Raw genomic sequence first — 25,304 nt, 5'->3', positions numbered from 1 at the left:
TCCACATGCATATTTAATACACATAAACATTCATATTAAGTCATAATATAATGTTATTCACATAATCATATAATTTCATAATTCGCCATCCTGGCTCCCTAATCAAGGTCCTAAGCCTTATTAGGAAATTTGGGTCGTTATAGTTACACATCGAAGTAATGGCATATAGTACCCCCTTCTATAAAACTTCCCTTCCACAATAGTGTATCTTGGAATTTGATACATCAGCTTTCTCGCCTTGTTCTGGTCTGCTGGGAGACTGCCAATTTCGAGGTAGTCAACTATTGGGGTCATCCAGGTTGGTTGTGAGTCAATCATGCATACTTCTGCTTCGTCATGCTCATTGATACTTGGGGTCGGTAAATATTCTACTGGGACCACGTTTAGTGTATCAACCTCGTTAGTTATGGCGAGCCAGGCCAATGCATCTGCATTCGAATTTTGCTCCCGGGGGACTTCCTCTATAGTGTAGAATTCAAATTGTCCGAGTGCTGCTTTTACTTTTCTAAGTATGCAACCATTTTTATACCACGAGCTTGATACTCCCCCAGGACTTGGTTAACAGCCAGCTGCGAGTCGCTATAGCAATGAATAGCCTTTGCTTTGAGCTCATTGGCTATTCAAAGTCCTGCTAGTAATGCCTCGTATTTAGCCTCGTTGTTTGATGCTTCGAAGCCAAACCTTAGAGTTGAGTGGAAGTGATTTCCTGTTGGGGTAATTAATATGATGCCTTCCCCCGATCCATTTTCATTAGAAGATCCATCGACATAAAGTTTCCACAGCTCGCGATCTGGGGTTACAACTTCGTCGTTGGAGATCCCAGTGCATTCGATAATAAAGTCTGCCAGAGCCTATCCTTTGATCGTCATTCTTGGGTAATAAGTGATCTCGAACTGTCCGAGTTTGACAGCCCACTTCAACAGTCTTCCGGATGCTTCTGGTTTGGACAAAACCTATCGCAGTGGCTGGTCAGTTAACACATGAATAGGATGTGCTTGGAAGTAGGGTTGGAGCTTTTGAGAGCCGTGTATCAGGATCAGAGCCAGTTTTTCCATTAATGGGTATCTCGATTCTGCCCCCAATATTCTTTTGCTGATGCAGTATACAGGCTTTTGTATTTTCTTATCCTCCCGTACTAGTACTGCACTAATGGCGTGCTCGGTTGTAGCAAGGTATAAGTACAAAATCTTTCCTGTAATGGGTTTAGACAAGATCGGTGGTTCAGTGAGGTGTTTCTTAAAGTCTTGAAATGCGAGCTCACACTCTTTCAAACATTTGATCTTTTTGCCCCCTCTTAAAAGGTTAAAGAATGGGAGGCACTGGTCTGTAGATTTCGAGATAAACCTACTTAAGGCCGCCATTCGTCCAGTTAGGCTATGTACCTCCTTATGTTTTCAACGTGAGGGCATGTCTATCAATGCCTTAATATTGTCTGGATTAACCTCTATTCCCCGTGTGTTTACTATAAATCCAAGGAACTTACCCGAAGATACTCCAAACAAGCATTTTTGTGGGTTAAGTTTCATATTGTATTTCTGAAGTACAGTAAAACACTCAGCAAGATCATCCACGTGGTTATTGTTATGTTTTGATTTGACCAAATTATCGTCCACATAAACTTCCATGTTAATCCCTATTTGTTTTGCAAACATTCTATTTACCAGCCTTTGGTATGTGGCTCCAACATTTTTTATCCCAAAAGGCATGATGTTGTAGCAATACAATCCTTTATCAGTTACAAAGTTCGTATGTTCTTGGTCCAGTGCATGCATGGAAATCTAGTTATATCTAGAATAAGCATCCATGAACGACATGATGTTGAGACATGCAGTGGCATCTACGAGCTGGTCTATCCGAGGTAAGGGGAAGCAGTCTTTAGGGCATGCCTTGTTAAGATCTAAATAGTCGATACAAGATCACCATTTGTCGTTGGGTTTTGGGACCAACATTGGATTGACGATCCAATCAGGATAAAAAACATCTCGTATGAAGCAATTTTATTTTAACCTCTTGACCTCTTCTTTAAGGGCCTTCTTTCTGTCATCGTCCAGGAGCCTTCGCTTTTGCTGCTTTGGGGGGAAGATCTTATCAATGTTTAGTGCATGGCTTATGACATTCGAACTAATTCCTACCATGTCCGAGTGCGACCATGCGAACACATCCTGATTTTTTTTCGAGAAGCAAATTAATTGCTATCTTTCCCTTTCAGAAAGGTTCTTACCCATATTCACCACCTTCATGGAATCCATTTCATTGAGCTCCACTTCTTCGAGCTCCTCCAGCGGTTCGAGATCAAGCCTTTCTTCTACTCTAGGGTCGATCTCCTCTTCTATCTCGAAGACGGATCTGTCCATCTCCTGAATAACCACAAGTGTCTGGGCACTTGTTTGATTCTTTCCTCTCATGGAAATGTTGTGGCATTCCCTTCCTACGAGCTGGTCTCCCTTCAACGTCCTGATGCCACTAGAAGTTGGGAACTTGATGGCCAGATGCTTAACAGACAATACTACCCCTAGCCCAATCAGGGCGAGTCTCCCGAGCAGTATGTTGTAGGCCGACAGAGTATCCACCACCACAAACTCCATCATCTTGGTTACCGAGACTGGATAGTCTCCCAAGGTCACGGGGAGTTCAATGGATCCCGTACAGGCAATCCCTTCTCCTGAAAGTCCGTACAATGTTGTTGCACATGCTTTCAAATCGTGAAGCGTGAGTCTCATCTTTTCTAGAGTGGCCTTGTAAAAGATATTCACAGAACTCCCGTTATCAATCAGGACTTTGCGTACCCTCCTGTTCGCAAGCTGAATAGTGATGACTAGGGGGTCATTGTGAGGAAACTGAACGTGTGACGTGTCCTCTTTGGTAAACGTGATGGGTTGAGTTTCAACCCTTTGTGTAGAGTCCCATATTTCACTTAGCTAGTTAGATAGTAGTAGTAGTAATAGTAATAACTAGTAGTAGTTATATTATGTTCATTACTGTGGATTTTGGTTCAAGCCGGAACTTAGTTGAACACTCGTAGCAACACTTATAGATTTGATAAGTTTAACCTATAGTTTAAGAATATTAATTATAACATAAGGTTTGATTAATATTGCTGGTCCTAGATATATTATTTAATTATAACCTAAGGATTAGATAGAGCCAATAAGAATATGGCACTTCTCATAAGCATGATTATTAAGGAATTAAGTATTTTGATGATAAAATAAAGAAATATAAGCTTTAATATTCACCAGAAACTGTTAGGGTCGTAGTATGACTCAGTCAAAGTAGTTATCTCATTCAAATTTTGCTGAAAAAATGCAATTATGTGTTTAAAATATTCACGTATGTCGAAATATCGCAGCTAGGAGCCGATATATCGCCTGACGAAGGATACAGAAAACACACTGGCATTGCACGAACGTACGAACGGAGGCTCGGGATTAGGGCAGAGCCAATATATCGCCACATAGGGGCGATATATCGCCCTTAGTAACATTTTTTTCTTTTGTTTTTAATTTTAAAAATAAGGCTTAACCACTTTGACCTACCTCTGAACGTTTTGACCGAGTCTTCAGCCTCTGATTGACGAATATTCAAATAATGTCAATTATTATTCATTATTTTTATTCAAGTCAAAATGGGGTTAGTTTCAATCCTTACCTCTATAAATAGGACCTAGTACCCAGCCCTTCCTCTCACTCTTCAAGCTGTGATCAGAGACTCCAAGGTGCTAGTGCTACCATAGAGTGATAAACACTTGGGTTGGGAAAAAGCTTTGTCATTCTTAAGCTTTATAAAATACTTGGGAAGTGAGGTTTAGTGTATTTCGGTATTGAATTTAGACCAATCCATAAGGTCAACTAAGGTACTCTTATTCTTTAAGTCCAGTTCTCTAAAACTCTTTAGTTTCTTTAGTTCCTTTTATTCAGATCCTAACTTTTGATATTGGTTTTTGATTAGGTTCTTAAAATTTAAAGATTTTTCTTGGTAAGTTTCTTGAAGGTTTAGTTTCCACATTTATTCTTTACTCTTTAGAAATACTCACATTCTTATTGTTGGTTTTAGGAGTATTCCAAATCCCGGTATTGGTAAGGAAAATAGGATAGATTTTGTATGCTTTTATGTTTTAATATATGTTTATGTTATATGTATGATATGTTTTTAGTTGTTTTAGTGTATGAATTATTTAGATAACAATCACATAATTTGTTTAGATAACAAATATAGAACTTGTTTTGATAACAAGTCCCAACAGTAGATTCCTTGGACATATGATTGTTTAGATAACGAGCCCCATAAATTTATATGACTTGTTTCGATAACTAGCCCCGTAAATTTATGGGCATATGATTACCTAGCTAGCAAGTCCCAAGAAGTATGATGGCCATTGTAATAGATGTTGTTTTTATATAGTCATATAATTTATAATATACGTTTATGGTATAGCCTTATGTTTATGATTTATGTTGTATGTTGTTAGATTTTCCTTGCTAGGCATTAGGCTCATTCCCTTATTCTTTTTAGTGTGATGTAGGAAAAGTAGATATTGAGGCGAAAGGATTCTTGGAAGATTGGCATGTGTGTTGAGGATGAACGGATTGAGTGGACTGCGTGTCGATCGAGGATGACGTTACTTTTAGTTTTTTTTTTTTAATTATGTTTCTATGTATTTTCCGCATTTATTTTTGTAAACAATTTTATTTAGTTTAAAATTATGTTTTATGTTTTAAATTATGTTAAAGTTATTACTATTTCTTATGTATATGTTCTTCAAAGTAATAGCTATGTTTAGTAGTTCTAATGGTCCAAGGTCTTACAATAGTTGGGTCATTACACTTTGTTGCTTTGGAGCTCGTGGTCGAGTTCGTAGGGAGAACCATCTCCAATCTCGTTAACATATCTCTTTTGGGCCCTTCTGCCCTGGTCCCCCCGAGATGGTTACTACATCTTCTCCATCAATTGGAGGAGGTCGCTCATCCTCTCATGCTCGGGAGTTATTCTGTTGGGTAGGTTGTGCAGTTGCTGCCCTTTGACTTGTTGAGGCATGATTGGAATTTTGGTTTCTTACATATTGTCCGAAATATCCCCTCGAGATCCATCCTTCTATCTCGTCCTTCAGTTGTCGGCACTCATCAGTTGTGTGTCCAATATCTATGTGGAATCTACAGTATTTATTGGAGTTCCTTTTTGCCTTCTCATTCCTCATTAGGCCAGGTCGCCTGAATGGGACCTGATTCTCATTGGCAAGAAATATATTTTTCCGATTCTCATTGAGCTCGGTATACACTGTGCAGACGGAGAAATACTTGTCTCCCTTCTTCTTTTTCCCACCACCAGCCTCAGGGTTATTCCCTTAATTTTTCTTCCTTTTAGAAGGGTTATCCCTAGAGGGTTTTAACGTTGATGGGGTCGCCGAGGTCGAGGCTGAGTTAACGTTTTTTATTGTAGTTACTTGGTGGGAGGTCAGGTTTAATGCCGACCTCACCTCCTCTACTTTGACAAACCTATGGGCCCTCCGGTTGAACTCGGTTAACGACCTTATGGGTTTTCTTTACAAATCTTCCCAAAAGGGACTCCCTAGTAGTATACCAGCTCTAATAGCCATCAAGTAGCCACTATTATCGACATTACGGGCTCGAGCCACTTCTATAATAAACCTCGTAAGGTAACTTTTCAGTGACTTCCCTTGCTGTTGTTGGACATTAGTCAAGGCCGAGGCTTCGGGCCTGACGCCAACCATAGCTTTGAATTGTTTCTTAAACTCCTTTGCTAACTGATCCCAAGACGAGATCGAATGTCTTCTAAATTTCTCAAATCAATTTTTCGCTGGTCCTATAACAGTAGCTGGAAACAACATGCATCGGAGCTCATAGCCAACATTGCTGGCTTGCATGATGGTATTGAAGGTGCTCAGGTGACTGTACGAGTCTGAGTTCCCATCAAATGGTGTTATGTGGGGTATCCTAAACCCTTACAGAAATGGGGTATTAGAGATACGAGGGGCAAAAGGCTCGAGCTCCTCATCAGAATCTTCAGCCTTATCTCTGTTTCACTCATCTTGCAGGAGCCTAAACGCCCTTTCCAACTGGTCAATTCTCTCTTGGACCTGATCTAATGGGGGTCGAGCTTTAACTTGAGGGAGCTGATTATTGTTTATGAAAACTCCAGCTCTTTGACCCGGCATAGAGTTATTTTGATTTCCATATGCCGAATATTTTCAATCGTTCAAATTGTCTTGTAAATATGGGTTTGTGGGATTAGCTTGCCCCCGGTTATGGTTCAGGTGATCCCGAAGGTCAGGATGATTCCCCCGATTCCTAGTATTTCTAGGCTCTGTATTATATATACTTACGGACCAGGTGTAATTTGACCTCCCGCTTACAAAGCTTACAGTCCTTTTTGGCTACGAGGCCCAGTGATGACAAGGTGGGTCACTCGTTGGCCTCCTTACCCCAGCCGCTTGTGATCTTGAAAACTGGCTTCTCGAAGCTTGGGGACCTTTGTGCTCTCAAGTATCCTCCCTCTCATTCCTTTGTCCGGGTTTGGACTGACGGTTTCCATCCCGATTGCCACTACGAGACGACCTTTGTGGTGCAGGTCGCCGGACCTCTCAGACTGGTGAGGGTTGTCTTATGGGAGATGGTGGATGTCTCATGGGAGACGTTGGCTGCCTGTCATTGTTGGGCCTAGATGGTCCAGAATTGGTCCGGACAGGCTCCAGGTTGTTCCTTACTATCTCAGGATTCAGATTCTAAGTTACTGGAGGAGCTCGGTTATTCCCAGTCCCTATTGACAGCTCCGCAGTCAGGTTGTCAGGAGCTTCAGCCCGAGTGTTTCTCCAGGGCCTTGGCTGAGCCTGATGGGTCCCTTACTCAGCTCTCCTAGTAGCCGTGCTCCCTCGGGGACGTCCTCTAGGTCTTCGAGGTGGTGCCTGAGCCTCAGCAGCCTGCCTGGCCAGTTCTTCGTTGCACCTTGTCGCTTCTGCCAATTGTTTACGCAGTCAGCAATTCTCTAGTTCCACAATAGGAACATATATCTCTGGATTATAGTAGAGATCCTCATCAGGTTTGGGATAAGCGACCCCTGGGAATCGGATGAATCACTTCTTTCTTCAAGGCCTGGGTCAGCCACGGGCTGCTTTCTAGGTCAACGTGGGTAGTCTTCAGCGTGAGGAGTTTGCTCCTCTGGTATTTTGGGCAATGGTCTCCCACCAGTGCTGGGGTTGTTCGCGACGGCCATTGATAATTCAGGAGGTTTCTGATTAAACAGTCTCACGTCTTGCTTAATGATCTCAATGAAAGCACCAAACTGTTGATGCCATTTTTCGTCAACTTAGAATAAAAGAGCACTAAGCACAAAATTGGAAAAATCAATGAAAAATACACGATATTTTACGTAGTTTAGCAGTTAAAATCTGCCTAGTCCACGAGTCAATATTATTGAATGGTGGAATTCTCTCAAAGCTTTTAGAAAACAATTTTCGCAGAGTCTTCCCAGTCCAAAATTCAGCGTGTCTAAAAATGAATTTCTCCAGTCTATTTATAGAGTGGTTTATAAAATATCTTCCCTCTTATTTTGGGAAGTTATAATTCAACTTTTAAATAAATACAAATAAATGCATTAATTACATAATATCCCATGACAATCAGGATTCATTATAAGATTACAGCAAATCCCCAAGAAATAGGGATTTTCAAACAGTAACCGTATTCTAACTAGATTATCGACCTCGAACATATAACTTATATACTTTCGAGATCGACCAACATCATGAGCTCGTCATTTTGGTTAACCTCGTCCTTAGTAAGTAACTTGATTGAGATCATCCTCTTCGAGCTCGCAATGCTCAGGCTCGAACCTTTCTGACTAGTGCTCGATCGCCAATAAGAATAAACTAAGAAATTTATACAAGTGTTGAACCCTTGTATTTGTAGCATCGAGCTTGGCTTGTAACCTCGAAACATCTTCGAGACCGCACGTAGTTTCGAGCTCACCAATTCCATCGTTGTCATCTTAATGCCGAGCAAAACTGCAAACCCAATCCGCATAAATGATGATGATGTGACACACTTGCTTATTTTGAGCCTACACTTTACGAGCCTGTCTTTCGAGACCATAATTTATATTCTCGAAATTTGGATGTAACATACATATAATGTAACTTAATCACAAAAATATCTTAGATAAACTTAACCATACAAATATCGTGCCATGTCTACAAGGTATATCAACATTTGAAAGAAAAAAAAAAAGAAATTCTCACCTACGAATATTTTTATTTTTCTGGGTTGTAAAAATTTATCTTTTGGTTGCTTACGATAGAAATAATATATTGATTGGTTACTTTTGTTTTTAATAATAAAAAAAAAACTTTACTTTTAGATCATAATATTTGAGATAGATTTTGGTTACCTCCAAAGCTTATTTGTAGATATCTTAATATGTCAATTATATATTTTTAGGTTATAATATGGTATCTTATTATTTAAGATACGTTTTGGTAAATGTCAAACTTAATTAAGAAACTAATAAGTTGCTAAATAGTATAACAAGTTACATTATTTAGTAAATGTTTCTATTTAACTTTCTTTTAAAAAAATATATAATACAAATTTTAATTACTAATGTTTTTTACAAAAAAAAAACTTACAATCATTACAATAATTTTACTTATATATATAGGTTTCTTTAGTAGAGAAATTGAAGCAAACCTTCCTTCATATCAAAATAGTTCACGAATTTTTATTTAATATATAGAAAGATATAGTACACACGAGTACATGTCAGTATTTAAATTCATCAAATCTTATATTTATCTAGCTTGCACTAGACTACTTCCTAGTCTTCAAGGATTACTTAATTAGAATGCAATGGAACCAAATTACAATACTCAGCCAAAGCCCAAGTAGGAAATATATTCCTATAAGCTGCATAATGCAACATGCAGTTCCTCATGAAAACACCCATAAGTTCCTGTTACATAAATTTAGACCAAGAACGAGTAAGCATTAAGCGCACAATATATTTATTATCCCAAATTAATGTAGCTTAGTATTTAGATCTTAGAATATGTATATAAGTCAACAATAGTATCATGTGAATCATTATTATTCTTCTTTTAGACAACCTTCTTAAATATAAGTTAATTATTATACCTGTTGAGGAAAATCACCATCTTCTAACTGAGAATTGATTAATAATTTTGCAGCATGATGAATAGGGGTAGGGTCTCTTTCAACCTTTATATAAATTATATATATATAGAAGAAACAAAGTTAATTAACTTATTGTCTAAAGTGCTTGAAAACTATATATTGGAAAAGAAGTTTGTCATAAAAAACCAAAGACCATGTTATTAGTACCAACCTGTCTCCCATGAATTAAAGTCATTAGTGCTAAAGCGGTATGCACTAAGTTAGAGTGGTCTCCTTGAAGAGGTGTGTAGACCTTGTTTGTGCAAGAAGTGTAGCTCTCAGCCCACCCACAATCTTCTCTTTGTGTTTTGAGTAAAAAATCAACACCTCTTCGAACAGCTTCACAGTTGTCGTAGTGTCTACCTGCAGCCTCTAATCCTATAATACCAAACCATGTGCCATAGAAGAAGCAAACTCCCCAATTTCCATACCAAGACCCATCTGGCATTTGTATATCTTCAATGTAATTAGCAGCATTGGTGATGAAATTATCAACCTCTTTCCTTCTATGACAAGGATAGAATTTCCTAAACAGATTTAATGCCTGGATTGAAGAGGAGGTGCACTCTACATACCTTTATACACATTATATAAACATCAGCCACAATAATGTATCATTTTTGTTCATTCATTTTCTCTTATATACATATACATAATTTGTCTATAATAATAATATTAATAATTTTACTTACTCATATTCAATTACGAGGTCCTCTAGAAACTCTACAGGATTGAGCCACTAAATAAGAAAAAAGAAAAAGTAATTGTTTCTAATTAATTCGTGTATGCCATACATATATAAGATTTATGAGAAATTCTACAATAATTTACCTCCAACCATTTTGGAGCTCCTGCTGGCTCCCAAGGTGAAACACCACCATTTGGACTCTACTCATTTTATTAAAATAGAGATGTAATAGTCAATATGAAAGTTTATTATTATAATTAATTGAATATAATAAACTACTATACTAAGTCTTTCTTACACCTGTAATGACATTATGACATTAACCGCATCATATATGTGCTCTACTTCAATTGGCTCGCCCACAAGTTTCGACGGCAACATTTTTAACAAAAGGCAACTCTGAAATATATATTTGCAAGAAGTTCATGTCAATATTTTGGTTTATAAATTAATATGATAGAATCAGTGGGTTAAATTCAATGGTTATATATTAATATTTATTCATGGATAGTTATGTAGATTTTATGTGTTATGAATGGTAACAATACATTTTTTTATAAATAACCACCATGAATATATAACCATTTAAAACTATTTTTATAATCATTATATTTATATATTATAATACACATATTATATATAATTTGGTAAATAGTTATTTAGTACCATTTGTTTTATGGAAATACACACTTGATATTCTATGTTTATAATAATGATCATTTAACACTCTCTGTTTGCAATTCGTACCAGTTGGGTACCCTGTACTGCAATCTTATCAACTCATATTTCAAATATGACTATATTGTCAATCTTTTTAATTATTTATTTGATTTTCTTTTTATTTTTGTTATTTTAAAATGTTTTAAAAATATTTTTTTGAATTAATAAAACAACAAAATGTATAATTAAAATTTTGAAATAATTTAAATAAACAAAAATAAAAAAATTAAATCCAACGCCTAAATTTAAACCAAAAAATTAAAATCAACCAAAATTTAAAAATCCAAACAAAAATTGTTCAATTATAACTTAAAAAAATTATTAGAGTTTTAGTTTACTTTAATTAATTTTAAAATATCGGTTTTAGTTTTTTTTAATTTATATTTCGAATTAAACATATTTATGTTTATTTAATTAATTAAGTATTTTTATATTATTTTTTATTTGAAAATTTACATTTAATTGATTTATTTTATTAATTTAAAAATATTTTTTGAATCATTTTAATAAAACAAAGATAAAAGAAAATTAAATAAATTATTAAAAAAAAGACAATATGGTCATATTTAAAATATGGGTTGACCACGTTCTAGCGGAAAGTATCAAATTGATATGAAATGCATACAGAAGTACTGAATTAATGGTTATTATTATAAACATAAAGTATCAAGTGTGTATTTTGATAAAACGCATGCTACCAATTTACCATATATAATTAAGTAACACTAATAGTGCAAACTCTAGCTAGTTACCTTTAAACCTTCAGCAGTGCAATCAGAAACTTGCCATCCATGATCTCGGTCAGAGAGAGTCCATGCTCCTTTGGATATATGTCGAAAATGGTCTAAATGGTTAGGAAGATTCTCTCTAACTTGAGACATCTTCATGAACTCATGTGCTTTCTTTAGTACAGGTGCAATGCAATTTCCTCATTAATATTACCAGCAAGCAATAATAAATACCTATATGCATATCGAAAAGAATATTCATGATAACGAAGATTAAATTGAATTAAAGCTTAGTTATAACTTTACTAACGTGCATAGTGATACCATCTTCGGCTACCCATAAGTAATCATAAACTCTCGGAATATGCTTCTTAAAAGCTTCTCCATCAGGGTCTTCGGCCCAACAAGCAAGCATCATTAATGACTGCAATATGAGAAATTATTGAGTTCGTATTATACAACTTTTTTTTTTCTTTTCTCAAGCACATACTTTATAAAATTATTTTTATACCTTCTCAACACATCCAATTGTGATATATCGACTATTCTCATCCTCATAATGAATGTGCTCCATTGCCTTTTGAACTGCTTTTTCTCTTATTTTATTAAAAGGCCAAGTATTAATGATAGGCTCAGCAAGATAGTACACACCCTCCCATAATAGACGTTGTACTTTACCGTGAGGATAGTAGTTATCCTCCTGTATTCAACCATAATTTCAAACTCAAGTAATGTTTCTTTTGATGAAAAATGCAAATAAAAAAAATGGTTTTTATTGGATAGCGTAGAAAGTGGTTATATTAGATAACTATTGTATTATAATAAATTGTATTTTATATTATATTTTTATATAGTATAATATGTTTGGTATTGACTTAATATTTTAGTAAAAGTCAATAATAAATATATTACTATATAAAAATATATTATAAAACATAATTCTTTATAATACGATACATTGTAAGGTGCATCAAATGCACTCAAAGTGAATTAATTCATCTTAACTTAGCACACACGTGACTTATTTTGCTCCATTTAATTTTTTTGTAAGGAAGGATATGAATTTCTTCCCTTAGTTGCTCAATGAGAGGTGTAATTTTACCGACAAACTTTCTTCCATAAAAGAAGGACATGGGCATGAAAGTTAACCGACAATAACAAAACATTCTGGCTGATAGCATAAATAAAACTGTGTTAGAATGTTCTAATAATTAGATATTGTTATTAAAAACATTTTTTTAAAGTGGTAAATTAAAGTGAAATTTTTAGATACGACATCATTTTTGCCGCTATCAATAGGGGTATTTTTGTTATTGGCATGTGAATAAATTATAATACATATATTTTTATATATGATGGAATATATTATAATTATATATAACATATATCTTACAAATTTTCGAGAAATTCAGAATATTTTATTGTAGCAAAATTAGAGTTTAAACCATCAGTTGCACGCATGTTTGATTTTTTTATACGTATATAAAAGTGATTGTTTAAATCCTGAATTCGATATCATAAATTATTCGTAATTTTCTAAAAATTAGTGAAATACCTACTATAATTATTATGTGCACTTTCCTATAAAAAAAAAATAAGTTATACTTTATCTATCTAGGTAGCAAAATAATTTTGCCCATTACCGATAGAGACAAAAGTGAAATAAGCTCCCGTAAATTATATATTAGACAAAAATAATATATTAATTCAAGTGTTACATGGATGGAGAGGAACGATGGATGGATAAAACCAAAACTCTGGAGGCATGGGGTTGCATCCGTCCCATTCATACACACCAAGTATCTGTGCAATTAATAAAAAGATATTAATGCAGAAAGAGCTTATAAATAGTTTACCATATGATGTTTAAAAATTAAATTATAGTCGATAAAAATAAGCATATATAAGAAATGACATACTGCCATCCAAGTCTTTCCCAAGAGCCTGAGCCAACAGCACCACCATGGTCATGAATCCATTTTCGAGCTCTAGAGCATGCATTGTCAAGACCACCATCAGGGCCTTCTCCAAGAATGCGCATGGCGAGGTAGTTAAGAACTGTACACATCATCATGCTTGGGCCCTCAATGTGCAATCCCCACCCTCCATCCTCATTTTGATGACAGTACATGTACCATAACATCTCCTTCTTGTGATACTCATTTAATACTTTGCCCAAATGTCCCGAAATATACAAACAAAACACCTACATTGTATTATCCTTTGTAATTAATTATTTTGTTAGAAAAAAACTTATGATTGTACATATAGTGCATATATAAATACAATACAAATATTTTCTTATCTTTGGATAATAAAATAATTTAGCTAACCAGTGGAGGAACGAAGAACATGACACCACCAATTTCAGCTGGCCAATGACCGTGGGGGGATTGCAATGCTGCCCAAAAGTTGATGCATCTTCTCATGGCCATATTTGCATTTTCATATGTGATTTCTTTGTCGTGATCCACCTTTACTTGCGGAATTGTTTGTTTGAACTTATTCTCCCTTAGCATCTACAGATTAATATTCATGTCACTACTACTACTAAAAAATAAGCTTTTTACATCTATTTATTTGGTAAATATTGTTGATCGACCTAATAAAAAAAAGTAAAATATATTTTTACATTAGGGGAAAATAAAAAAAACAAATTGGGCATAGTTCATTTATAATCTCGTTCATACAGCAACATCAAATATTTTATAAAACAATCAATGTATTTATATAAAGAAGAGTTTCAAGATGATGTGTAAATTGCTCCAAAATATATTTTATGATTTTTTCACATTTTTTAATTCATTTTTTTCAAATTTCTATCCTATATATATTTAATTTATAAAACGTATATATATACCTGGAATCGCCAGATGAGATCACTGCAGGGAGCGACCTTGTAACGATTTTTGTAGAAATTCCGGCGAGCCTCTTCGACTTGAGCTCGCTCTTCAGAAGTCCCTGCCTCTGCATCAAACTCAAATGTTTGTCTTCCCAAAAAATTGTTTGTGCTATACAAATAAGGGTCCTCAGCTCCACTTCCATACTTGATTTTCCACATTGCTGTTTTACGATAAGACAAACTGTAGAATAAGAATACCGAATAAAGAAATTAAATGCTTTTCTTGAGCAATTAATTTAAGAGAAAAATGCTCAATGTTGCATCGGAAATTAATTAAGAAGAGGCTGAGATAGAAGGGTTGTGACAATATTAACCTTTTATAAAAATAAATTGTCTTTCCCAAGTCCCTGTCCCGTCCAAATTTAATAGCCATGTGGTCCTCTGAGCTAATCATCTACTAAAAACAAAACTAGTGGCATTCTTGATATTTGGCTACTCTAGACTAGATCACCAAAGACTACTCCAGAATAATCATTTTAGTTAGAGCATTACTGTAAAAGCATCTCCAATGCAAACTACTCTAACATTGTCTAAAATGTCTAAATCAACTAAAAAATATAATTTTTTATTTTCTCTCTCATCCACATCACTTTTGGCAATATATTTCTTAAAAATACTCCAATGCAAGCTACCCTAAAAATTGCCAACTATAGTCCCCACATATTATTATTTAATATATCATTTTATAATTATAAATATTATCATACTAAATTTTTTAAATTCATATATTAATATAAATAAATAGTACATGATATTTAAATTAGACTAAATTTAAAAAAAACTTATAAAATGACATAATCGTAATTAATCAATCTAACATAATTAAAAAAAAAACTAATTAAAATTATTTCCAAATTTTGACCATATGTGTTCCACCAAGTCTGCTTGAAGATTGCGATGAATATTCTATCACGAATTTCAGCATTTCTTTGCAGCATTGTCGGGAAGTCGAAAATAGGTCCATGCAATACTTCAACTGTTGGGGTGTTTGTAGGGCCGTCATCATAATTAAAATCAACCAAACTCTCATATGCATCTCTTTCATCCTCGACAATAATATTGTGCAATATGATACATGCATACATAATATCTTTGAGAACATCTCTTTGCCAAAAACGTGCAGGTCCTCGTACAATAGCAAAACGAGATTGAAGTACTCCAAATGCTCGCTCAACATCTTTACGTACCGTTTCTTGGCATTGAGCAAATAATTTTCTTTTCTCTCCTTGAGGTAGTGGGATAGTTTTAACAAATGTACCCCACTCTGGATAGATACCATCTGCTAGATAGTACCCCTTGTTGTATTGTGTGCCATTTATTGTAAACTCAACTCTTGGAGCTTGCCCTTGTAAGATTTCAGTGAATAATGGGGATTGATTTAACACGTTCAGATCATTATTGGATCCCGGAACACCAAAAAATGCATGCCATATCCAGAGATCTTGTGATGCAACTGCTTCGAGCATGATTGTTGGCCTGCCGTGATCACCTCGCGTGAATTGTCCTTTCCATGCAACTGGGCAATTTTTCCATTCCCAGTGCATACAATCAATGCTTCCCAACATGCCTGGAAAACCACGCACCTCCCCTATTTGAAGTAAGCGACGAATGTCCCCAGCATTGGGCCGTCTTAAATATTCGGTCCCAAAAATATCATTCACTCCTCGAACGAAATTGACTAGACATTCAATAGCAGTAGTTTCACCAATTCGAACATACTCATCAACATAATCGGCAGGCGCTCCATATGCCAACATTCGCATAGCAGCGGTGCACTTTTGTAATGGCGAAAGCCCCCTTCTACCGACTGCATCAAACCTCGTATGGAAATACTCTGAATGATTTTCTAGAGCTTGCACTATGCGTAGGAATACATGTCTACGCATTCTAAATCTTCTTCGAAATTGATATTCTGTATACACCGGTTCATCAGAAAAGTAGTCATCGAACAAACGTTGGTGTCCTTCTACATGACCTCTATCAATGTGGGCTCTCTTTCTTCCTTGTCTTGTTGAGCTACCTCCATCCATGAGCGCTTTGAAATATTGATCATCATGATCGTCAGTACACTCTGCAATTATGATATCATCTAGACTCATATTGTCGTATGGATTCGGAGAATTTGGCGAATCCATTGTTGAACTTAGAGTATATGATATTTGGGAATGAAAGATGAATGAAAGAGTAAAATGAAGGATTGAATGGAGAGTTGAGTAAAAGGAATATTGAAATTTGGTATTTATAGACATGGTAGTCGTTAAAATATAGCCGTTAAAATATAGCTGTTGAAATGTAGCCGTTGAAATATAGCCGTTGAAATATAGCCGTTGAAATGTAGCCGTTAAAATGTAGCCGTTAAAATGTAGCCGTTGAAATATAGCCGTTGAAATATAGCCGTTGAAATGTAGCCGTTAAAATGTAGCCGTTGAAATGTAGCCGTTGAAATGTAGCTGTTAAAATATAGCTGTTGAAATATAGCCGTTAAAATGTAGCCGTTAAAATATAGCCGTTGAAATATAGCCGTTAACATAAAGGATAATTTATTTAAATAAAATAAAATACATAATAATGCGGTTGATAAAAATACATAGCAATTACAACTTCAGGATATTATTCTTAATATAAGTACACAAGTTTTCATGATCTTTCTTTTGTTCATGAGTCATATGCGACGTATCCATGATGAGATAATCCATGTATTTTGTCATCCTATTATCTTCTGCCTCTTTCTCTTTTATCGCCACCAATTTCTCCAATGCAGATGCTTTCCGTTCACTAATCTCTATAAATCTAGCATGTGTGTCTTTTTTTTCCTTCCCTTTTCTCTTTGCTGCCTTTTGGCCAATAGGGCGCACTTCACGTACTTCATCATCACTGATATCTGCATTGGAAGAAGAAGTAAATGCCCCTGTATCTGACACCTTTGTTCTTTTACCACCTTTTGTTTGGTACATTGTATTCCATTTCGGCTCATCCTTTAGCAATCTCCAACAATCCACAAGAAGAAAATTTGAGTTGTTATTTTCAGATTTGTACAATTGATGTGCATTCTCAAGAATTTGCTCATCAGACCAACCACTGTGATGTGCTAATTGAACTCGTTTATAACATCCATTGAATCACGCCACCTTTTGATTCATCTTGTTCCAATGGTCCTTGCATTGCCTTCCAGTCCTTGCTTGCTCACCTTTTTGGTTGGTGTTGAAGTAATCTGCGATTCGAGCCCAGAAATGTGTAGAAGTCTGGTCATTCCCCACAATGGCATCCTTAGATGTATTAAGCCATCCACTTATCAGAAGTATAGTGGCTTCCTTGCTCCAGCTGACTTTACATTTATGCCTTGATTCATCTTCATTGTGTAGAACTACATTTTCCAACCCTTCAACACTATGTTTAGGTTGGGTTTCAGAGACAGATGTCGATGATGTTTCACGATTCAAATCAATACTAGACTTTTCCATACTTGGCCTATAATTTCTTGAAACCATTTCGGGTTGGTGTAGGGAAGGCATATGAAATGCATATGGTAGTGAATTTGTTGGTGTGAAGAATGGAGCTTGTTGGGGTGTCTCAATAGAGCCAAAATTTTGGTAAGGGTAAGAGGACATGGGATAATTTTGAGAATTTGGAAAACTTTGGTTAAATTGATAATATTGAAAATTTGGATTTTGAGGATTAGTAGAAGGAGTATTTTGAAAATTTTGATTGAAATGAGAATATTGAAAATTTGGATTTTGGGGATTGGTATATGGAGAAAATGATGAATTTTGAAAATTTAGATTTTGGGAGTTGGTATTTGGAGAATTTGGAAAATTTTGAGAATTTTGGGAATCCATTGATAAAAAAATAAATTTTGTGATATTGATAATTTAGAAGAAAAATGTATGAAATGGTGTGAAAATTGAATGAAATAGATGAGTATTTATAGAAGAATTTTTTTTAATATTACCGTTTTTTATCAACGGATACATTTCTTATATAATATATATATATAGTTCAAAAAAAATAATAAAATATAGAGAAGGCACCGTTGCTTCACAGAGGCAACGGCTCCTTCCATATTAATTGGCAACGCATGGCTCCAATGCTAAGCTATTTTATTTATATGTGGCCTGTCAGAAAAAGTCAACTGATTACGTTTATGGCAATCGGCATTGTAGTTGGCCTAAGGCACCCCCGGTGTCCGGGTCCCAAAAATATTATATTAAAATTAAAAATATGTGCAATTTAATCCTAAATTGTATATAAAAAAAAAAGTTTGCCATGTTGATATAGATTCATATATAAAAGTGATAAGATGGATATCAATTTTACTTGCATAATAATTTGTAATATTTGAATGTATTCACAGTGCTCTTGAATATGGGAATTTTTTTTATTAAAAATACTGGAAAGATCATAGGAAGAAAAGTGATTAAGATTTATACAACTCTTGCTAATTTTTCTTTTGCAATTTTCTCTAGGGGTGATATGCGGTGTTCATCTAATTTAATCCACATTAATTTATTCATAATTTATTTGATCGGTACTAAGTATAGATTTCATTGTTTTTTATCCAATCCAATCAGCATAACAACTCAAATCCATTCAAATTTAATTTGCAAAGTATAGATTGTATGGATTATCTTAATGCATATTTTTTTTAAATATTAATGATTTAATAATTTTCACTAAAATATTCTTTTTAAAATTTAAATGTCCAATAACTATATAAAAAAGCTCAAATTACACATACATCAAGTTTGTTTCTTAAGGCTTATATCTTCCCCAACAATATATATATATATATATATATAAAAAAGTAACACATTTATTTAAAATATAATATTTTTAATGTTTAAAATATTAATATTTTTTATTTTTAAATATTTAAAGAATTTATTTAAATACGTATGGAATTTGAATGAATTTATTACTTTACAAGTGAAAGTGCATTTAATATGCACAAGTATGGATTTTAGATTTTCCAATCCAATTCAATCCACATGAGTGTAGATATTTGTAATTTGCAAGTTGAGTTGAATTGGATCGTGCGAATTGAATTGGATTGTGCATTTTGTGAACACCTCTAAATTGTCGCTATTCTTATTTTCCATAGTAAAAAAAAGAGCACAGAAATAGCTTAAAATACCCTTTAGAAGAATATGTTGTTATAAAATAGCGTTATTTTTTTAATTTAACATATTTAAATAAAGGATTTTTAAGTTCAAATGGATATCATTTGTGTGTGTATTTATTTATTATTTTTTAAGAGAAAATACTTAATTGGCCATTGTGTTTTCAAAAATTATTTTATTAGACTTTGTGTTTTATTAAATGATATATTAAGTCATGTGTTTTATAAAACCGACCAAAATAATACCCTAAATTCAATTTTAGTCAAATTAATTTTAAATATAATATTTTATTATCTGTTCTTCAACCATCTTTTTTGCTTTTAACAAAATACATAGTCCAATCAAATAATTTTTAAAAATATAGAGACTAATTTAATATTTCTTTTTAATTTTAAATATTATTTGATGGATAATTGTCTATTTTTTTCAAACAAAATAATATGTGAGATCTGATTGTAATTCGATGGAAAATAAATATAAAAGTGTCTTTTTCTTTTAGAAAATAAGGCTAAAAAATAAAAATAAAAAATTGGACTTCTAATATTCAATTGTCAAACAGCACCATACAATGGTTAATGCAAAGGATACGTGGTTATTAATATGGATGGAAATGGGACAGCAACTTGCGTTCCGACAGATATTTTATGACATTATTTATAAGGAACAAATACTTATTTGGTATTATATTATAAGGAACAAATTCTTATTTGGCATTATATATTTGATCAAAATACAAATTTAGTACAAATCTATACATTTTGTTTACAAAAACTACATTATTTGGTAGCTCTGAACGTTTAAAATTTTAATATTCTCATGATACCTCTCATTTTAGTGATTAATTTGACTTTCAATCATTTTATTATTTTTAAATGAAATAAATATATCTTTAGAATTCATAAAATAAATGTTTAATCAAAATTTTAAAATAATTTTAAGAAAAAATATTGTTTTTTAAATAAATTTAATTAATTAAAAAACTAATTGAAATTTTATTAATTAACTTTAAATAAATCTAAACTTTAATTTAATTAATGAAAAAAAATTCATATTTCACTCAATCTCATATTTACCATCTTCATTCCTCACCCTCCCAATCTCACTCTCATTTTGGTAATTTATTTAATTTTCAATTGTTTTATTATTTAGATATATTTTCAGAATTCATAAAATAAAATAAATATTTAATTAAAACTTTAAAATAATTTTAATTAAAAAATTTAATTAATTAAAAACAAACAAAAATTGGAATTAAAATATTAAAAAAACTAATGAAAATCTTCTTAATTAACTTTAAATAACCCTAAATTTTAATTTAATTAATGAAAAAAAACTTATATTTCACTCAATCTCCCTCACCATCTCAGTTATCATCACCATCTCAGTTATCACCCTCCTAATCTCACCCATATTTTTTTTTGTTTCATAGTTGGATTGATTTGTGAATTAAATTCAAATTTATGCTTATTTAAAGTTAATTATTAAGATTTTAATTCCATTTTTTTAATTGATTAAATTTATTTTTAAAATTATTTTTTATTACAACTATTTAAAGTTTTAATTAAATATTTTTTTTATTTTATGAATACTGAAAATATATTTAAACTATTTAAAAATAATAAAAACAATTGAAAATCAAATAGTTTATTAAAATGAGGAGTATTTTTGGAATATTAAAATTTTAAATATACAGAGAGTACCAAATTATATAGTTTTTACAAATAGATGATATTAATTAATAATATCACAAATAAATGGTATCAAATTTTTATTTCGATAAAACAAAAGATATTAAACAAGTATTTACCCATATTTATAAATAGCTCTAATATTACTCGTGAGTTCGTAATATTGCTACGTTTGTATCTGTATATAATAACTAACCTTCAAAGCTGACCTAACCTGGATCTACAATTAATTTCAAACTTCAAACCAACACAATAATTATTTTTTGGTGTTTCTCTTAATTATCTCTTTGAGTTAGCTTTTCAAATCACAAAACTTCAAAATCGAACACTAAAACCGATCCCTCACTCATAATTATAGGATTTCGTAATGAAACTAAAAATGGTAAGTATAGCCAATACCATGTGTGTTAATGAATAAAATTTTATTTTAATTATTATAAGCAATATATATTTTTTTCTTTGAAAACGTAATATATATTTTAATTTATTATTTAAATTAAGGAATTTTTTATTATTACATATATAAAATAAATTTAATTTATTTATACCTTATTTAAAGAAATGTTTCATTCATATATAATCTATTTTTTTTTTTACAAATTTATGGCTTTAATTAGAGTAATGACCAATTGTTAACTCTTGCATGCATTTATCATTATATATATATATATATATATGGAAGACTTCTCAATGGTTACTACTCATAGATGGGTACTAACAATTATGATGATGTGGCAATATAGTGACTTGATATAGCAAGTCACCAACAGGTAAATATTTTTTTTTCTACATTAATTTTGAATTTAGTTATTTTTTTTGCCATAATTAATGTTGTTTCTAACTAATGAAAAATAATAATTATATTTAGAAATTGACATATATTTGAAAAAATCAAAATTTATAATATTATATTTTCATAATAAATATACGTTTTTCATCAGCTAATCCTTCCAAAAATTTGAAAAAATCAAAATTTATTTTTAGAAATATTAATTAACAACTGTAAATATGGACTATTGATCTTAATCTAATGGTTAATATTAAAGTAACCATCCATGGGTAGTAACCATTAAGAGTGCACCCATACATATATATATATATATATTAAAACACACATCATTATATAAGAGCTTTTTATTCACATGAAATTATATTAATAATTGATTTTAATAAATTTGAGATTTTTTTAGGATAAAATACTAAGTTTTTAAATATTGTAAAACTTTATTTTGCCTCAATTTTCTCTCCAAAGGAAATATTCTATTACAAAATTAGTACTATTATAGTTAATATTTAATAGCTAAAAATATTCTCAATCAATAAATAATTAAATAACCAAAATTTTTGAAGCATGCGCATTAAATCTAGAATTTTGTTTTGTAATTCTTACATTGACAATTGGGTAGATGATTATGTAGTTTTTTTTTTTGGTTTTTTTTAACTGAAACTCGTTATCTTGTTTTAATTTGTAAGTTTGTTGAAGTTGTTCGTGTCAACCGTGCTACTTTTTATATAGTTATTTTATTGTTAATGTTTTTTTTTTAATCTAACTCATTTATAATGTTTTAATAATTTAATGTCTTTCTTTAATAATTTTTAAATTAAAATGTAAACACAACCTGATAATCTTGTTTAAGCAAGCAAGTCAATTTAAAAAAGAAACTTAAAAGAATCAACCAAATCAATCTTAAAAATCTCAAACAAGTCATAAAGCAATCTAATAAGCAATACATAAAGTAACATGTTAAGCAATTCATAAATCATAAAGCAAATTGCTAATCACCTCGTAAAACTCTTTAAGCAATCATCTATAGCAACTTGTTAAGCAACTTTGAAACTCTTTAAGCAACTCATAAAACAACATGTTAAACAACTCTTAAAACTCTAATACAACTCATAAAACAACATATTTAACAATCCTTCAAACTCCTAAGCAACTCTATACATAAACGTGTTAAGCAGCACATAATCATTGTTGACGCCGTTTTTTTTCAACTTAGAAATGAAGATCACTAAACACAAAATCAGAAAAATAAAGAGGAAACACGCGATTTTTTACGTGGTTCGGCAGTTAAAATCTGCCTAGTCCACAAGTCGATGTTATTTAACTATGGAATTATCTCAAAACTTTTTTGGAAGCAATTTAACAGAGTATTCCCAGTGCCATTTTCAGTGTCTACAAATGAATTTCTCCAATCTATTTATAGATTGGTGTACAGAATATCTCCCCTCACATTTCAGGGAGTTATGATTCAAATCTAAAAATAAATACAATTAAATGCATATATATAATACGCGTATAAATCCCATGATATTCAGGATTCATTAACAGATTACAACAAATCCCTAAGATATAGGGATTTTTAAATAGTAACTGCATCCACACTTGGCCATCGACCTGACACATTCGACTTACATATCTTCGAGATCAGCAAATCATCACGAGCTTGCCAACTCGACTTTCCTCGGTCTGATTAAGTATCTTTATCAAGGTCGTCTCCTCCGAGCTTGCCATATTCAGGCTCGAACCTTCTTGACTGATGCTAATACAAACAGACTAGGAAAATTAAACAACTGTTGAACCCATGTCACTGTAACTTCAAGCTTGGCTCGAACCTTCGAGATCATGTGGTTCCGAGCTTACCACCTATGACGTCGTCGTTTTAATATTGAATGAGACTATCAAACTCAATTCTCATTAATGCTGATCTCATGACTAATTTGCTTACTTCAAGCTTACACTTTACGAGCCTAACTTTCGAGAACAAAATTTCTATTCTCGAAATTTAGGTGTAACATTTTGCCCCCTCAAAAGTATTAGTTCGAATCCTATGAGAAAGAAACTTTTGAACTGCTACTTTCGAAAATCAGGCCACCTACCACACTCGAGTGTGGACACACGTCAGCAAAGGATTGTGCAGTCAGAGTACTTGAGTACCTTTTACATCTACCCACGTCTTTTCGTATCTCCTTTTTTCCGCCAACGTTATATTCTTACCCCATCAATTAGATCGAATTCCAAATCAAGCCAAAGGCCCAGATCAGTCCGACCCTTGATATCCTATGGGGTTGATAAATATGCCCACTTCGTCTTCTTCATTTCACTTTCACTCTCTTTAGCAAAAACTTGCACCAGAGGAAGAAAAGATAAAAACCTGAATTTTCGTTGTATTTTTTCCAAACCACGGAAACAAAATACCTCCAACCTGCTCGATTCTCTGAAGTCCTTCTTGCTACCATCATTACAATCGACGATTTCATTATTCCCACGAACAACTTTGTGTAAGTTCATGTTCTTCATCATTGCTTTGTTATTTACGCATTTTTACGTGCTTTTCTACTGTATGAATATGTTTACTAGTTTCCATTCTAGCTTTTGCAAAGTATTTTATCTGATATTACACAAACTTTTGATTCAAAATTTTTGAAATCACGGTTCTCAAACCCATATTTAGTGCAAAAAAATAGGGTTTTTCAGATTAAGGATAGTGTTTCCTGTAAGCCAAGAAATAAGGGTTTTAATTTAGGGTTTTAGCTGCACAAATCCCAAAAATATCACCTTTTTGGGTAACCATAAGCTTTAACCCTGAAAATCCGGGATCCATAAAACTGATATCCAATTCCCCACTTTCTCGTGTGAGTACACGCTCGAAGCCTGATCTTTACAATAGTTCGGGGTTCAACTTCGAATTCATCTTACCCTCTCGAGACCTCAATCTCGATTGGGGTAAATTCGTGATCTCAGACTTTCGAACTCGAATCACCAAAACTACATTTTCTGTGATTTCCTACATGCCTGGCCCTCACTTTTTTCTTTCTTGTTAGATGTCGCAAAACTCTGAGAATCGGTGGGGGTCAGAGCTCGCTATCCCTTATTCCCCATCCACTCTCAGTCCGGAATCACCCTTCACTCAGAACCAGCGCCTGATACGCAAGCATTGATAAAGGTACGAACAAGAAGACATCCAAGATCGTTTTCGACGCCAGATTGATGAGGTCGAGGAGAGAAAGAGGAAAATACTCCAGGTGGAAATTTACCTAGATCCGAACCCCGAGATCAGACCTGTCCCAATTGATCCTAAACTCAAAGTCACCATTGCCTTCAAGCCTGGTGCCCTTTCATTCTCATTGATGGAAGATTCTTCAAACCACCCTTCCACCTCACAAGCTGCTTCCATTCCTACATTGCAAGAGGGTTTCTTCAAGGTTGAGCATTATTGGAGCTAAGTCACATCCACAGGCCAGATATCCGAGCTGCTAGCTTATCACGGCTTGGGGA

The 25,304-nt window shown here is 33.1% G+C and overlaps 1 protein-coding gene and 2 pseudogenes across 1 annotated transcript; all 3 read right to left on the bottom strand.

The window, feature by feature from the left end:
* Positions 1-8,708: 8,708 nt before the first annotated feature.
* On the bottom strand, positions 8,709-14,488 carry LOC133822587 (beta-amyrin synthase-like; annotated as a pseudogene).
* Positions 14,489-15,054: 566 nt separating this feature from the next.
* LOC133824020 (uncharacterized) lies at positions 15,055-16,355 on the bottom strand (annotated as a pseudogene).
* Positions 16,356-16,673: 318 nt separating this feature from the next.
* Positions 16,674-17,708, bottom strand: LOC133824019 (glutathione S-transferase T3-like). The gene is made up of 3 exons (XM_062256878.1): positions 17,408-17,708; positions 16,850-17,308; positions 16,674-16,684 (listed from the first exon to the last, which is right to left on the bottom strand). The coding sequence occupies exons 1-3, from the start codon at positions 17,706-17,708 to the stop codon at positions 16,674-16,676; spliced, it is 771 nt and encodes a 256-aa protein (XP_062112862.1).
* Between the last annotated feature and the right edge of the window lie 7,596 nt (positions 17,709-25,304).

This window comes from Humulus lupulus, chromosome 3 (genome assembly GCF_963169125.1).
Source record: "Humulus lupulus chromosome 3, drHumLupu1.1, whole genome shotgun sequence".
NCBI lineage: Eukaryota > Viridiplantae > Streptophyta > Magnoliopsida > Rosales > Cannabaceae > Humulus > Humulus lupulus.
Note: the sequence above shows the minus strand (reverse complement) of the source record. Positions and strands in the feature narration are given on the sequence as shown.